At 48.2% G+C, this 16,310-nt stretch overlaps 1 protein-coding gene across 8 annotated transcripts in view; it reads right to left on the reverse strand.

The window, feature by feature from the left end:
- The window catches only part of SRGAP2 (SLIT-ROBO Rho GTPase activating protein 2), a 238,265-nt gene that overhangs the window by 13,187 nt on the left and 208,768 nt on the right, over positions 1 to 16,310 (reverse strand). For all 8 annotated transcript variants that reach the window (XM_041773849.1, XM_041773847.1, XM_041773848.1 and 5 more), the window contains exons 16-19: positions 15,683 to 15,817; positions 13,885 to 13,990; positions 4,158 to 4,382; positions 501 to 580 (exon numbers count right to left, since the gene is read on the reverse strand). In XM_041773849.1, the coding sequence (XP_041629783.1) occupies positions 501 to 580; positions 4,158 to 4,382; positions 13,885 to 13,990; positions 15,683 to 15,817 (546 nt within the window). The remainder of the gene's footprint in view (positions 1 to 500; positions 581 to 4,157; positions 4,383 to 13,884; positions 13,991 to 15,682; positions 15,818 to 16,310) is intronic.

The following is a 16,310-nucleotide window of genomic DNA, read 5'->3' on the forward strand; positions in this document are numbered from 1 at the left end:
CAGTCAGCAGGCATGAAAGTGTGTGGTTTCTACATCCTGAGTCCCACTCCCCTCTGGCTTGCTTCTGTTGGGTTCTTGGCACCCAGCTTCTCTATTCCCCAGGCTTACAGTTTTTTCAAATGAGCTCTCCTTGATTTTGGTCTCCAGCTACCTGGCAGGAGTCCAGGCTGTGAGAGGGGACCAACATCAATGCAAGCAAGACAGGCAGGCAAGACAAGGAGCTAGGAGGTGGGTGAGGGGCATAGGGAGTTGAGGCGAGAAGCTTGAAAGGCTCAGAAAGGTCTCTCTCCATCTCTGGTTGAACATAGAGACCATTCTAGTTGGGAAGGTGGGCTGTCTCTCCAAGGAAAGGAAGCAATGAAAATTAGAGACAGGAGAGCCCGCTGCCTGTCTTCAGGGGGCTGCTGAGCAGGAAGGAGCACTGGGAGCAGAGGCTACACGATCCCTCCCTTCCGTTTCACCCCCGGTGGCCCCACTGCCCCAGAAGCAGGGCCCCGTACCATCATCACTCGTGTGGTGTTCTGCAGTCACGTCCTGGGTTGAGTCCTCAGCCGAGGTAGTCTCTCCATGAGGGCTGTCACTGCAACAGAACCAAGAGTCATGGGGACCTCAGCCCTCGCTGACCAAATTCTTGTCTTTTCCTTCAAGCAGCTTCCTTGGAGCAAGGGCTCGAAAACCATCTCCTGCTCCCTACATCCTAATTGCTCACTATAGACAATGCTGATGAAAGACAAGGCTCCCAGGGTTCTCCAGTCTATCTAGCCCCTGCTGAAAAACTGAGACCGCCTGGGACTTAGAATATCCTGAGACAGAGGATCCCTTTGAATCTACAAAATAAGTCTTTTCGAAAATACAGAACAACTCAAATTCTCTGGGGCTGTTTCTCGAGGTGAATAGATCCCTGAACAGAGCACGAGGAAGAGAACACTAACTAGGCCTTGGCATGGGACACAAGAGAGCCTGAAAATCAGCTCCAACACTTGGTAACTGTGTGATCCTGGGCAAGGCAATGAAACTCAAGCCATAGTCACCTAATCAGTGAATTGAGGATAGTGGTCTGTATGCCTCACAGAGTTGTGTGAGGATTCAGAGACATGACGGACTGGTTAGTAAGTGGCCTTCCTTCCCTTCTTTTTCATTTTGCTTCTGTCTCTAGGCTTTGTGGTTTGGTTTGTGTACGGGTGAGAGAATGGGAGGTAAATCAGAGGGAGAAGAAGAGCCTGCCGTGGGCTGGATCTGCGAGAGGGAGGACATGCAAGCTAGTCAAGTTCTTCAACAGTTCAGAGTCTAAAATCATCCAGGGTTGAGAATGGAAAATGGCCAGGGAAGTTACTAGGAAAGACATTTCTACTCCTGGTCTCCTGGCTTGTGGACATGAGAGTGGATGGGGATGGACACCAGGAAGTTCTGACTTCCTGAGAAACAGACAAAAACAAGGGAGCTTTTCTAGGCAATTCTACGGAAGCATTATCACCTCCTCCATCCACCACCTGGCCTCACGGTTCCTACCTTGGAGCCTATAGCCTATCCCTCCCCTGGGGATGGGTCTTTCACTCTGAAAATCTCCTCAAAGACCAGGGGACCAGTTCAGAAGTCAGTTCCAAGGAGGTTCTCCAGACTCCAGAGAATATCCTGGGAGCACATCAACACGTATTCCTCCTTATCAAAAAACATGGGCACAATTTTTCACTGTTTACTGGGCCGAAAAGCCCTCTGCTGAGTTTCATGACCTTTTAGAGCTCCTTGGGGCCCTAAAGGTGGGGTGACAAGGCGGAACCTCAGTTCCCTCCAGAGTTCCAAGTTTACTTACGTGGCCATCCACCGAGGCAACAATTTCAAACTTTAGGGAGTCCTGGATGGCTTGTTAAAAGTGGGCTGCCTCACCCCTAGACTTTCTAATTCTCAAGGGCTGGGCAGAGCTAGAGTGTTAAGTGTTCCTAGCCAGTCCTGTGTTACGTAGGTGCTGTTGGTCCAAGGACTCCACTTGGAAAACTCCTGCTCTAACATAAAGGCAAAATGATGCTTCTCTAAGGCCAATTCTAGCGATAGACTCCTAGGCTGTCCCACAGCCACACCTCAGCAACACCTCAGCCCATCGATGCCTGTGGTCTGAGGAAGCCCAACCAGCCCAACAGCAGGCAGCCCTAGGAAACTGAATTTTTGCATCAGGGCTTGGGAAGCATGGTGAAGTGGGATGGGCCTCTCTTCTCCACAGCGGCAGGGAGGCCAAGCAGCTAGGAGCTCCCTCTTCCTAGCCATCCTCCAGGATTCTCAGGCTCTAGCATCCCCTGTGCCCCCCTCTCCCCTCCTCCTTCATCTATCTTATCTCCTGCTTCACTGGCACTTCTCTTCCCGAAGAAGAGAGGCTGGGAGCCTTCAGTGTGGGTATGAGTCCAGCAGTCAGACGGTCCTTCTTACCCAAGGTCACCTACTCTTGATCCCTGGGTGCTTCTGGCTTCCCACCCAGTCGGTGGTAGTAACATTCCCTGACTAATCTTGTGGTTTTTCCTGAGGCTGCTAATAAATTTCGGATGCAAAACAAACAGCAGCGGGGGTGAGGGGGGTGGAGATGCTTTGGCAAGAACTGGCAGAAGGTGCCCCCGTCTCTGCCCCTGCCAGCCACCCCGACGACGACTCTGGGGGACCAGGGCCATGGGGGGCTCTGTGTCCTGGGATCGGTCCAGAGATGTCTGAGAAGTGAGGAAACACTTTGGAAGGAACATAAAGCAGGCACTGGGAACCCTAGTCCACAGCTTCTTAACCCACAAGCGAGAGAGAAACCAACTCTCCCAGTCATGTGCACAAGGACAGCTCCCTGGAGCTCCTCAGCTCGCAGGCTGAGACCTGAACAACTTCCCCCATCCCCACCAACCATCTGGCAGTGACAAAAAGCTTGCTCTCCGAGCTGGCAAGCATAGGTTTCTCCAGCCTCTGGGATCCGCAGGACAGCGGTCAAGATCCAACCCAGGGGTGTCCGTGGTAGTTTTAGATGCACAGACAAACAAATATCACAGTCTCCACTCCTCAGGCAAGAGGTTCCTTCTGTGGCCATCAGGGAGAGGCATGGACTCACTGGCCTCTAATTAAGTAGATACCTATGCTGTCCTCCCCTACCTTAGTGGATAGCAATGGGGCTGCTGAACTGGTTCCAGATGTTGAGTTCAGATGGAATCCGATTTGGGCTGGCTGAGGCTTTCAGCCCAGGCTGAAGCACCACTCGAGGGGGAAGATGGGCTAACAGGCATGTGGGGTGGGGGTGGAGGAGGTAAGGGACATTAGGGGGTAAAAGAGAGAGGTAGTGTTTGACGGGAAGATGACACTGTAAGTGGTACCCTGGGGTGTCGTGAGGGGTCCTGGATGGTGTCCTGTACTAAGACCCTTTGGGGTTGGAATCCCCACCACTATGATGGCCTAGGATCGTCACCGGCCTCTCTAGGTTACAGTGACTGCATCTGCAACATGGAAATAGTCATTTGTCAATTGTCTAACAGAGGGTCTAGTAAAGATGTGCCCTAGGGATTCCTTTTATACTTCTGTTCCCAGGCTAGGTCACGAAAGACCTTGCCCGGTAGGATTGCAACTCGCTTTAGGATGGAAGTATGCCTACCCCGCTGAAAACGGAGCTTACCCCCTTTTTTCTTCACAAATCTCTGTGATCACTCTCAATTATCAGTGTACAAACCCACACTGAGGAAATTATGCCTCATGTCTACACTCTTCACAAGAGGAAAGAAATTCTTATTTCTGGGATCCAGGCTTGTATCTCTTACAGGGCACACCACAGAGCAGGACCCTGACAGACACTGTTCACTGACAAACGGCTGTTCTAAATACAACTTTCTACATTTTCCTTTCCTGGAGATTATTAATATTCCTATTATTGTTGTCATTATTTTCCAGAATGTTCCTCACCACTAAAAACTCATTAAAAAAAAAAAAAAAAAAAACCCAGGGAGGTGGCACAAAGTGGCACTCTGTAGGTCAGGCCGAGGTGGGGGTACTGCCAGCACCACCCCCAGATCCTGGCAGCTTGTATTGCCTGGGAGTGGGAGGCTGAGAGGATCTGGGTGTTTCCCTCGGGTCTCGCTTGGCCATCTGGCCGCCACACCGGTGTGTACTGGGGATGCCCTCCCCCTCTCCAGCCCAGAGCCCCCTACCAGTAGTCCTCTGTGCTTCCTCCTCTGCTGTAGATGGGGCCCTCCAGCTCCCTGGGGGTTGGGAAGATGTTCTCATGCTGGATGATGGTGGTTTTGATCAGCTCGTTCACGTGGGCTTGGCAGGACACCTGGTCGTGGCCCTCAGGCACCGACATCAGTGAGGGCCCGAAGCAGATGGCGAGGTTGTAGGGGTCCATCATGTTCTCTTCACTGAACTGTGATAAACTGGACGAGAAGGGAAGAGGGCAAGCTGGAGAGCACTCGCATGAATGCCCAGAAAACACAATCGTGAGAGGCACTGCCAAGAACAAGAGCACAAGTTCCACAAACTGCCACCTGCTTTTCTGGGCCTCAGAGCCCTTCTAGAAAGTCTGGGTGGAGAAGAGAATGACCACCAGGTTGGTCACTCAGGAGCAAGCTCTCTCTTGTCAGCTCCCCATTCAAATTCTACTCGCCACCTCATGGTCAGCCCTGCTCCATACCTTCTCTGCCAGATCTCCCCTGACTTGAGAACACATTACTTTGAGGGCTGAGACGGCTCCCACACACCAACCCACTAAGCTGCCAGAGCAGATGGACACCCTCAGGCTGTCCTCATAATAATATGGTCAGAAGACACAGGCATTGTGCATTGTGTACCTTCTTGCAGAGCAAAATAATCAAATTACTAGGGATATTCCATTCTAAGCTCTAGACTTATTAAAAAAAATTGCCAACCAATTAGCTTTTGCAGTCCATCAAGCAAGTGAATCTCTTTCTGGAACAGCTAATGTAATTGTTTTTCATTTTCATAAAATCCTCTATTATTACAATCAAGATTTATTCAGGAAAAGGTCAGCATGCTGCTCGGTTTCTGCACAGGTTTCCTCTGGATGCAATCTGACTTTGTTATTGGATATTTATCCTGGGAACTCCCCACTTTCAGCCAGCAGCTGCTCTGGCCACACCCCCAACCTTGGTCAAGGACCCCAGCCTTCAGTGAGCCACTAGGCCTCATTAGCCCCCACCAGTCTGTTTGTCGGGGCTGAAGGCTCGGCCAGCTCTGGATGTCTGCCCCCAGACCCCAGCCCTAGGCTGCAGAGCGGGGAGCTCTCCTAAGGCGTTCTGCCTCCCTCATGAGCATTAGCAAGAGGTTCCCAGCACCTGATTCAGACAGATCTGAGGAGAAACCAAAGTCCTCTGATGCTGAACTAGAGGCCTGAGACCCAGCTGTCTTCATCAGAGTAGGTATTCTTCAGAACTGGACAGAGTTCATTTCTAGTGTATTCCACACCCAGACTCAAATGACCAAGCTGGGCTCTCTCTAACCCAATGGTTCTCTCCTCTACTCAGATTCGCGTATGTCCCCTGTCCACATTGGAGAAGCAGTACCATGGATGTGAACAGCTGTCACAGGGAGAAAACTGTCGTGGTTGAGAATCATTCTTCTCAAGGACCTAGTCAAATGCAAGGAGGCCAGTGATGGGTGAGGCTATGGATCTTAGTGCTTGGACTGCTTCTCAGAGGGTCTTAAAGTTTGAATTTTACAAACTTTAAGTTTGTAAACTGGTTCCTGAGTTAAAAGAGAGCCGAGATTTAGAAAAGACTGGGAGAAGTTTCCAAGTCTACTTCTTGGTCAAGCAAACATTGGAGACGGGAGAGATAATTATTGTGGTAACCCCAGCAGGGATAAGGAGGAGGAAGGTCCTGGTTCTTTGGCGCAATCCAACAATATTTGGGAGCATGGATGAAAACCAGGCATTTCTAGGAAGGCTGGCAGTCAGAGGGAAACAAAATATAGTTTTGAGAGTCCCAGTCAAAGGCCCATGAAAGATGGGCAACTTTGACAAGCTTCCTAAGGGAAGGGCTGTCTGATTCATAGGTGGCTGCAATGACCAGGGGCTTGAGGAGGCCACATCTTCATGGACTGGGGTCTCATGAACCAGTGCCATTTCTTACTCCCACTAAAATATAAACCAGCATTCTTCTCTCTCTTCCAATCTACAATGGGAACATCTAGGTTGAGGGATTAAAGCTGTGGTTCTGAACTATTTAGGGGTCACAGCCTCCTTCAAGAATTTGACAAAAACTAGAGATTCTCTCCCAGAAAAATTCATACAAGTACACGTACAGATACATATCATTTTATATACAATATAATGGTGCTAATAATCCATGAAGGCCCTGAATTCTGTATCCAGTATAAGAACTCAAATTTTGGATTTTTATTTTTAAAGAAATAACCAAAACAGGTAACACTGGTAACAGGTCCCTCTTTAAAATTGTTTTGGGGGGATCCCTGGGTGGCGCAGTGGTTTGGCGCTTGCCTTTGGCCCAGGGCGCGATCCTGGAGACCCGGGATCGAATCCCACATCAGGCTCCCGGTGCATGGAGCCTGCTTCTCCCTCTGCCTATGTCTCTGCCTCTCTCTCTCTCTCTCTGTGACTATCATAAATAAATAAAAAAATAAATAAAAAAAAAATTGTTTTGGTGTTGACTTGTACAATGTCATCTCTTCTAAGAATTGTACTATATTTCTATAGCTTCATCTATAATATTAGCAAATTCTTCTAATTGAGTCAAACTCATTTTTTGTGTATCTTAACGAAGTTCAGTATAGTGATTGGGAACACAGGTTTGGGGAGGAATGAGAAAATCAGGATTGGTGTGGGAAACTTGTTTTTTTATCATGCACTCTTCTGGACTTTTTACCTTTTAATGATGTGCATTTGTCTCTTCGATTAAATTAAAAAAGAAAAACAAAGCATCTGAGAGTCAATTAGACCTGGTTTTGAATCCTGGCCCCGTAACGTACCAGTTCCAGGATAGTATTCTAGTTTCTAAATCTCTTCCTTGCAAGAGATTTATTTAGTACCTCCTTTGTGGGGCTGCTGTAAAGCTTAAATGAGGTATTATATGCAAAGCTCTGAGCACTGTGCCTGGCACATAGGTGGAGGGTGGTGCTTAATCCATATTTTCTGTAATTATAATATCTGATTTGCTTCTTGATAAAGGACCCTCAATTCTAGTCAGGGGATGGGAAGCAGGGCTGCCAACATTTGCCAGCAATTGATTTATAGAAGTCCAGCCACTTTCTTCTGACAGACATCATCAAGCCCAGGACTCTAGATCCCCATATCGAAACTTTAAATCCTCAGGGAGAACGCTAAGCTTTGGACAGACTGTTTTAAATACATGACATTTCACTTAAAAACCTTCAGCTTCAGAGGCCCCAGGGTTTGATTTGGCAACAATCAACAGACTTTAGATAAGAAATGAATGCATCAGGGTTGATTTTAGGTCTGAAAGGGATGAAGAGAAATTGTCTTATTCACCATGGCCCCAGGCAAATCGTGGGGCTGAGAATCCATCAGGACTTTAAAAGCTTTTCCAATAGGAGACACTACATATGTCCCTCTATAAATCCATGACTTAACGGGCTTCCCCAACTTCCCCAAAAGCTCTCTAAGAGATAAGAAGTCAAATGTAATTCTGGCTGATTTTTTCTGATGGTCCTTCAAAGGCATCCTGTCATTCCCCTTACCTCTAAGGCCGCGTGTCAGCATCCTCGTGCTCCCCGCATCTATCACAGGACTTGCTTCTGCGCCCTCGTGTTCTGCCTTCCTTTCCCTGCAGTGAACTCCATCCTCTTTCTCCAGCCAGAATATTAGTCCAGCAATCTCCCTTGCATCACTAGCTTTTCCTCTCCACTGGGTCATCCCCACCCGCATACCGACATGCAGTAATACTGGCCACCTGAAAAAAAATACCCTCAACCTCACATCCATGTCAAAATACTGTCCCATTTCTCTCTTTCTCTTCATGATGAGACTATTTGGGAGTTGTCCATACCTGTTGTCTGATTCTCTGATTCATCTCCACCCCTGTGTTATGGACTGAATTGTGCCCCTTCCGCCCCAATTCCTGTGTTGAAACTCTCCCCCCAACTCCTGTGGGACTGTATTTGGAGAAAGGACCTTTAAGGAGATAGATAATTAAGGTTAAATGAGGTCATAAGGGTGGGGGCCTAACCCAACAGGACTACTGTCCTTATAGGAAGAGGAAGAGACCCCAGAGCTCTCCCTGTGTGTGCACAGAGGAAAGCCTCGGGAGGACGCAGAGTGAAGATGGCCATCCATGAGCCAAGGAAAGACTCCCCACCAGAAACCAGCCCTGCTGGCACCTTGATCTTGGCCTTTTAGACTCTCGAACCACGAGAAAATGCATTTCTGTTGTTGAAGTCACCTAGTCTGTGGTATTTTGCTATGGCAGCAAGAACAGACTAATACAACTTCTCTCTTCTCCCCTCCCCCTCTTTATTGTGGTAAAATATATATACTGTAAAACTGACCATTTTCACCATTTTAAAGTGTACAATTCAGTGCCATTTAGCATATTCACAACATTGTGCAACCATCACCATTGCCTAGTGCCCCACCACCTGAAAGGAAACTCCAGATCCATTAGCAGCCACCACCCCCCCATGCTCCCCGGCCTCCAGCCCTGGCTTTGCCAATCTCCCATCACCAGTAATTTGTCCACTCCGGACACTGTGGATAAACGGACTCACAACCATGTGGGCTTCTGGGACTGGCTCCTTTCCTCAGCAGGATGTCTGCAAGATGCATCCGTGTTGCAGTATGCCTCTGTACCCCATTACTGCTTACGGCTGAACACATCCCACTGCATGGAACCCCACATTCTGTTCACCCCTTGGTGGTACCCCTTCTCTCCTAAACCTACAGCATCAGGGTCTGGCCCCTTCCACTCCATCAGGACAATACTCCTCAGGGTCACTGGTGTTTTCCCTGCTGTGAACACAATTCTTAGCCCTTTTCTTAGCTGACCTGTCATCACCTTTAACTCTGATTTCATGACCTCCTCCCAACATTTCTCTACATGGCTTCTGAGGCACCATCATCTCCAGGTTTTCCTCCTACTTTAAGTCCTGCTGTCACCTGCTTAGTGAGGTGTCTGCTGACTGCCATATATTAAAGGGTGAGCTCTCAGGGCACCTGGGTGGCTCAGTGATTGAGCGTCTGCCTTTGGCTTGGGTCATGATCCCAGGGCCCTGGAATCAAGTTCCGTATTAGGCTCTCTGCGGGAAAAGCAAACTCTCACCCTGATCCCTGGCACTCTATGGTTCCCTGGCCTGCTTTGTCTTTCCCTAGAGTGCTTTTTCTCTGATACAGGATATGTGTACTTATTAGTTTGATCTTGTCTCCTTCGTATAGAACATAAACTCCAAAGGAACACCATGAGATATCTGGACTGCTTGGTGTACTCTGAGATGGCCAGCTCCTAAAACAGGGCCTGGCACACAGAAAATGCTTCATAAACACATTTGCAATAAGTGCATAAATAAGTATATGAGCAGCTCTGGATCTCCAAGTCAACCCAACCACAACTCTACTTGTCCATCTGCATGGGGAAGCCAAAACACCCCTTGTGAAGTCAGAAGAACAGTCCAGACAGAGCTTTCCAAACTAGGAGGCCCCTGGAGATTGTTGAGATTACGAGGAAGACTCCACTTTTGTAGAGCCACTGGGGGCACCTCAATCACAGGAAAAAAAGCAGCCCTGATTCACGCCTTCGTGCAGTGTTTGAGGAACTCTTTTTATTTTTATTTTTTAAAGATTTTATTTATTCATTCATGAGAGATAGAGAGAGAGAAGCAGAGACCCAGGCAGAGGGAGGAGCAGGCTCCACGCAGGGAGCCCGATGCAGGACTTGATCGGGGGGCTCCAGGATCATGCCCTGAGCCGAAGGCAGGTGCTAAACCACTGAGCCACCCAGGGATCCCCTCTTTTTATTTTTTTTTTAGAGCAATGCTTCTCAAACTTTCATATGCATGAGACTCGTCAGGGGACCTTGTTAAGATATAGAGTCTGATTCATAAGTCTTTGGGGGAGGAGGGGCTGAGATTCCGTACTTCAAACAATATCCCAAATGATGCTGATGAAGCTGCTCTGTGGACCTCACTTGATGATCAAGAGCCTAGAAGACAATATTGTTTGATATGTGGAGAAAGCAGGTTTCAAAAGGCAAGCAGCAGAGTCAGCCGTGGACAGAGGAGCTACCGACGCTTTGTTGGGGGGCAAACACTCACTGGGTAGCACACAGGCTGTGGTAGGCAGCCTCTGAAATGAACTTCACGGCCCCTGCCTCCTGGTATTCACACCTGGTGTAACGTTCTCCCTTTGAGTGTGGACTTGATTCAGTGACTCACTTATAGTAAATGGAAAATGGCAGTTGGCATGGGATGTCACTTCTGAGACTAGGTTATCAAGGACTCTCTTGGGTGTTCTCACTCATGGGCTAGGAGGGAAGCCGGCTGCTGTTCTTTTGTTGTGAGCAGCTCTACGATGAGGCCCACATGGTGAAGACCTGACGAAGGCCTCTGGCCAACAGTCGGCCAGCTAGGAAGATCCTTAGTCCAGCAACCTGCAAGGAACTGATTCCTGCCAATACCACACAAGTGAGCTTGGAAAGCAGATCCTCCTCATTAGGGCTGACTACAGCACTGCCCCTAACACCCTCACTGCCACCCCAAGATAGCTAGAGCCAGAGACCCCCCTGCTGTACTGCACCTACACTATTCATTCCTGACCCACAGAAACTATGATATAATAATTCATGCTTTTGGGGTTTGTTTGTTTTTCTAAAGATTTCATTTATTTATTTGAGAGAGACAGAGAGAGAGAATGTGAGTAGAGAGAGGGAGAAGCAGACACCCTGCTGAGCATGGAGCCTGACTCAGGGCTCTATCCTAGGGCCCTGAAGTCATGACCCAACCTGAAGGCAGACACTTAACCAACTGAGCCACCCAGGTGATCCTTAATGGCTTTTTTTTTTTTTTTAAGATTTTATTTATTTATTCATGACAGACATAGAGAGAGAGGGGCAGAGACACAGGCAGAGGGAGAAGCAGGCTTCATGCCGGGAGCCCGACGTGGGACTCGATCTGGGGACTCTGGAATCACGCCCCAGGCCAAAGGCAGGTGCTAAACCACAGAGCCACCCAGGGATCCCTGCTTTTTGTTTTAAGTTGCTAAACTTTAGGATAATTTGTTACATATTAGTTTTTTGGCTCCTTGAGATTAAGGATGTGTACAACCCAAGAGAAAGACCATAGCCAGAAATAAAGTATACACCCCCCAGGACACAACAAAGGAGAGCAGTCCCGAAATCTGGGCCCAGCAGAGTCTCTCTCAGGAGCTGTCAACTGTTGCCACATCTGTTGGTAAGTGTACACTTAGGACCAGTCATCTTCCCACAGATGTGGTATTCTCTATCACCGGTGTCCTCAATTCCATTTATTGTTTTAGGAGACACTGCAGTTCTTAAGGCTGCATTTTCCCCCAAAATACTTTGATGAGCATATATATCATTTTTTAACCAGACGAAAAAGCAAAACAAAACAAAAGTAATTGTTGAATTGGCGTAATTCCCACATTTCTTATAATAGTGGCCACCATCTCCAGCTCTGCATGATGCTCACTCTATTGTTCCTCCTCTCCCACGAGTTCCCCGCCACCTTCACTTAGCAGGAAGACAATGTAGGAAGACAATGCAAAGAACGAGGCCACTGTGCTTATAAACAGGCCCATGCCCAGGATCAGCCTGCTCCCCCACCTTTTTATCCACCACCGTCATGCTCTTGGCCTGGGGGAGCAGACCAGGCTTCCTTTGAGGGCAGGTGTCTTATCAGTGAGGGAAGACAAGGACTGGTGGCCCCAAAGGGCTGAACGGGTCCAGAGTCATTGCAGAATTTCTATTTTTATCAGCCCCAAATGCATAGCATATGAACACCCTATGTGAGTCACGAGGGGTTCTGAACTCAGGCAAAGTTGTGGTGCTTAGTCAGGGCTTGGCTGATGGAAGGAGCAGACACAGCCATGAGGAGGAGGCAGGCTGCAGAGCCAGGACACTCTGTTGCTCTGCATGGTGAGCAGCAAGGCTGAAGGATGGTGTGGGTGCCCCAGCAAGGTCTCCAGAGGGGCTGCTAACCTAGGTGCCTAGAGGGCCAGGCTGACCATGAACTCATAAGCAAGCTGAAGCTCACGAGATGGCCACGAAATCTGTTTGCCTGTGAAGTAAAGACCAAACTGACTAAGAAGACAAAGAAATTTGTGTTAGCTAGGGTCTCTATTTTCTCTTTTGATAGAATCATTGACTAGCAAAATGTTTCTCTACTAGAGGAAAACCCAGGAAGCAAGAGTGATGATCAAAGGCAGCTAAACTCAGCCTTGGTATAGGGAGTATCTGGGAGGGCCTGCCTCATCTGGCAGCAGTCCTTCCTCCACAGGGAACCACCATCTTGCAGAATGCATGCCCATCATTGCCAGGCCTGATAGTGTTTTCAAGAGGAGCTGGAAATCTACATATTTTTAAGTAAAATCCTCTCATATTTAAATGTTTTAATGTTTTCAAGCCACAGCAGACTGGAAGGAAACACATCTATGGGCCTCAGCTGGCCCTCACGTTGCTCTCAGTTGTTGAGGGAGCCTCAGCAGGGAAAGCAACGTGAAGACAAAGGTGCCCATGGGGTAAGCTCCACAAGTCCTTGCTTGTTGCCTCTGCTAGCCTATGGGGACCCAGCGCCTGCCCTAGGCAAGAACACACGGCTCGGATGGGAAGCCATGCTCCATTCAAGCACTGGGCCCCTTTAGCCCTCAGACCTCTTCTCTAGCTACCTTCACTCCCTAGGTAACCAGCTAAAATATCAGGACATGGTGACTCCAGACTCATATCTCTACTCTGGGTTTCTCCCGAGTATCAGGCTCCTATGTCCCATTGCCCACACAGAACCTCCCCTTGGAGGCGTAACAGGCATCTCAAATGGACATGGCTGACTTGGTGTCTCAATTCTATCTTCCATACCTTGTCTTCCTCAACTCCACAATGGAGTCACTAGTTCCTTGTTGCTCATGCCAAACATTCAGAACTTCTCTCTTTCCTCACACTATATCGTCCCCATTGGGAAGTCCTGTCAACGCTAACACTATGCTTGAAATGGAATCCCAACCCGGTCCCACCTCATCACCCTTCCTCATGACCCACACCCACCACCCTGTCTGAGTCCCTAGTGCCCATGGCTGAGACCTCACATTAACCTCTGCCTAGGTGTCCCTGCTTCTCTTCACAGACTCGATGGTAACTACTCAGAGCTGTCAGTGGGCTTAAAAAATAGAGAGATCAGATCTTATCACTCTTTTGCTTAAAAGCTTCCAGTGGCTTCCCAAATCCAAATCCATTATGACCATGACTCTCAGGGCCTGACAGCCTTGAACATCCCTTGTGAACATCACTCTATTTAGGCTGCTGCCCTCACACGGTCTCCTCAGAGAGGCCTTTACTGAGCAGCTTTCTATAGCGGCTCTCCCTCTTTCATTCCTGCCCCCATTCAGATCCCATTCAGCACTCTACTTCTTAACTTACGCTGCTTCTTCTTCTTCTTCTTCTTCTTCTTCTTCTTCTTCTTCTTCTTCTTCTTTTTAATCTAAGCACTTATTCCCATCTGACATATCTGTTATCTGTCTGTCCCTACCCTGGAATGTGAGTTAAATGGTATAGGGCTCTTGTCTCTAATTTTTCATCTATTCTTACAGCCTACAGTTGTGCCCAGCACCCTGTCGGTGCTCCACAAATATCTACTGGGCTGGATGAACTGACATAGCTCTATATGTAGGCATCCAAGGGCTGAAGCCAACACCTGATCCAATTGCTCACTGGGAAGTCTACTCACTGATGGAGGAAGGCAAAGAGGTATCTCATGATAATCAGAGTGGTTTTGGGCAGGACGAGGAGGACTTTCCGGATGTGCAGAGCTCTCTCCTGCAGGTTGTCCATTGCTGAAAGAAGAAAGCCAAGCGTTATCCTTCACCACAACTGAGATCCGCAGGAGTAATGGTCAGGAGACCCTTCCTATCAGCAGGTGCTACACAGACAGCGGCCGGGTCAAGTCCACACAGCACGGGTGCACTATGCGAGAAGATCCATCTCGGTGGCTCCTTGGGGCAGGACTGCTGCCATAGGGCACATGCTGGGCTCCAGGTGCTTAGTGATGCAAGACTTAAGGAATATGCTCTTTGGGTTCAGAAAGGGTTGGAGATGTTCTCCAAGCACCTACCACTCTCTTATTAAAACAACCTCCAAAAACCTACTATGGCAGACAGCTCAACATCCAGCTTTGGAGGATCTACATGTGGGGTGGGAGACAGGTGGTGTGGGTCCTGTCCTGCTCGCTCTACACATGCATCACCTCATCCTCTGGACAGGTCTGGCTTATCTTCCCCCTCTCTTATCTGCAGTGGGGTTGAGCAGAACGTGGCCAGAGGCAAGAGATGGCAGATCCTTGCATAAGTTGTAATATCTGGGGAGGAGACCCAAGGATTCCTGTCCCTTGTGCTTTGGACGGATCAATTACAGGTAAGGCTGGTGGCCTCCATCGTGGCCAGCCTCCCTACTACAGTGTGCCATGTGGACACTGTCATATTCTATGAGTGCCGTTCTATGAAAAAGAAGTGGAAAGCAGTGGGTGAGGCCTGTCTCAAGGAGAAAACTGGGCAGCCAAGGTTTCTTGAACTTTCTTGGTAGCCCCAGCGACCAGCACTGCCTTCTCCAGCCTCTGGAGCCACCGTTCCATTGGGGCTATTCCCAGGATGACCTGGTATTAATCTACATTTCCATAGAAAACAAAAGAGAAGGTGTTTCAGGATAATGAGCTGAACTAAATGGCCTTAGCTTTTCAAGCCCCAAATTTGAGAGTAAGGGGCAGGAACCTATGAAAAGGATAAAGTAGAGACTATCTCTTTCTAGGAAAACATCATATTGTTACATTTAAATGTGCAGAGGGCTTTTCTTCCTAAAAGAACCCATATTGACACATCTAGAAGGTAAGCCACACCATGTTTAAAGCAACAAGCAGGGGCACCTGAGGGACTCACTTGGTTCAGTGTCTGATTCTTGATTTTGGCTCAGGGCATGACCTTAGGGTCATGGGATCTAGCCCCGCATTGCGCTCTATGCTGGGTATGGAGCCTGCTTAATTAAGATTCTCTCCCCCTCTCCCTCTGTACCCCCTATTTAAAATCAATCAATCAATCTTATGAAAAATCAATTCTAATCTTAATTATAAAAAAAATAAAGCAATGAGCAAAAAATATTTCCCCTTTATATCATAAAAAGCACAGGCACTAATGTATGAGCTTCCAAGAACTGAAAAAGACTATGCCTTATATATGAATAGAAACATATTTTATTGAAGAAAAATAAAGCCCAGCAAAGCAAGGAGTTTAAGGCAAATCAGAAAGATGACTTGTGGTCCTAGCCTCTCACTGAAAAGATCCTCCCTCCCTCCCTACCAGGGGCTGAAGGACTGAAGACAAGGAGGAGAAACTTCACTGAGGAAAATGAAAAAGAAAAAAAAAAAAAAAACCATTATTGAAAAGCTTATGGGAGAAAAAAGACCCCATGGAAATTTCTTGTCTGTTGAGACAAGGTGTTCTTGCTTAGAAGCCAGTCTGAGGCCAGGATGTACTTACTGACGCAGGCCATGAGGTCATGGAAGATGTCCTTGGGGAAGAGAGGGTGTTCCAGGCCCCGGAAGTAAAGCTTCAGGACACCGGCAATGGAGTCCATGTCATGGTCATTCTGGTCCCCAGCCAGGGGGTCCTCTCCTGAGGATAAGCAGCCCCCCAAAAAGGAAAGAGAGAACAAGGGAGATAAAAACACATAGGATGGAGCAGAAGTGGTAGGGCAGGAGAGAGCTGAGTCCTCCTGAGTCTGTCAGTTCACTGTCCAGCATGGTGGCCATGAGTAGGGCAACAAGGGTCCATTAGGATAAATTCACTTCTGCCAAATGAGCTCAGGGACATTCCCTATGGGTTGGGGTAGGAGACTGCAACTGGCCTTCTCACAAGAATTATGAAGCCAGGCTGGGACTGAGTCCCTAGGGAAGGAAAATGAGGCCAAGGAGGCTAGTCCCTCTGACTGGCTCTCACCCCTCCTAGCTTGCAACAGAGGACACCTACTTACAGGAGAACAATCACGGTGGAGCTCCCTATGGAAAATTTCATATCAGATGTAATTAGATTTAATGATAGGACCAACCTCAAATTGAAACTATATATATCCATTACAGTGACGGAAATTGCCAAAGCTTGCCCATTA

This window comes from Vulpes lagopus, chromosome 11, assembly GCF_018345385.1.
Source record: "Vulpes lagopus strain Blue_001 chromosome 11, ASM1834538v1, whole genome shotgun sequence".
Lineage (NCBI taxonomy): Eukaryota > Metazoa > Chordata > Mammalia > Carnivora > Canidae > Vulpes > Vulpes lagopus.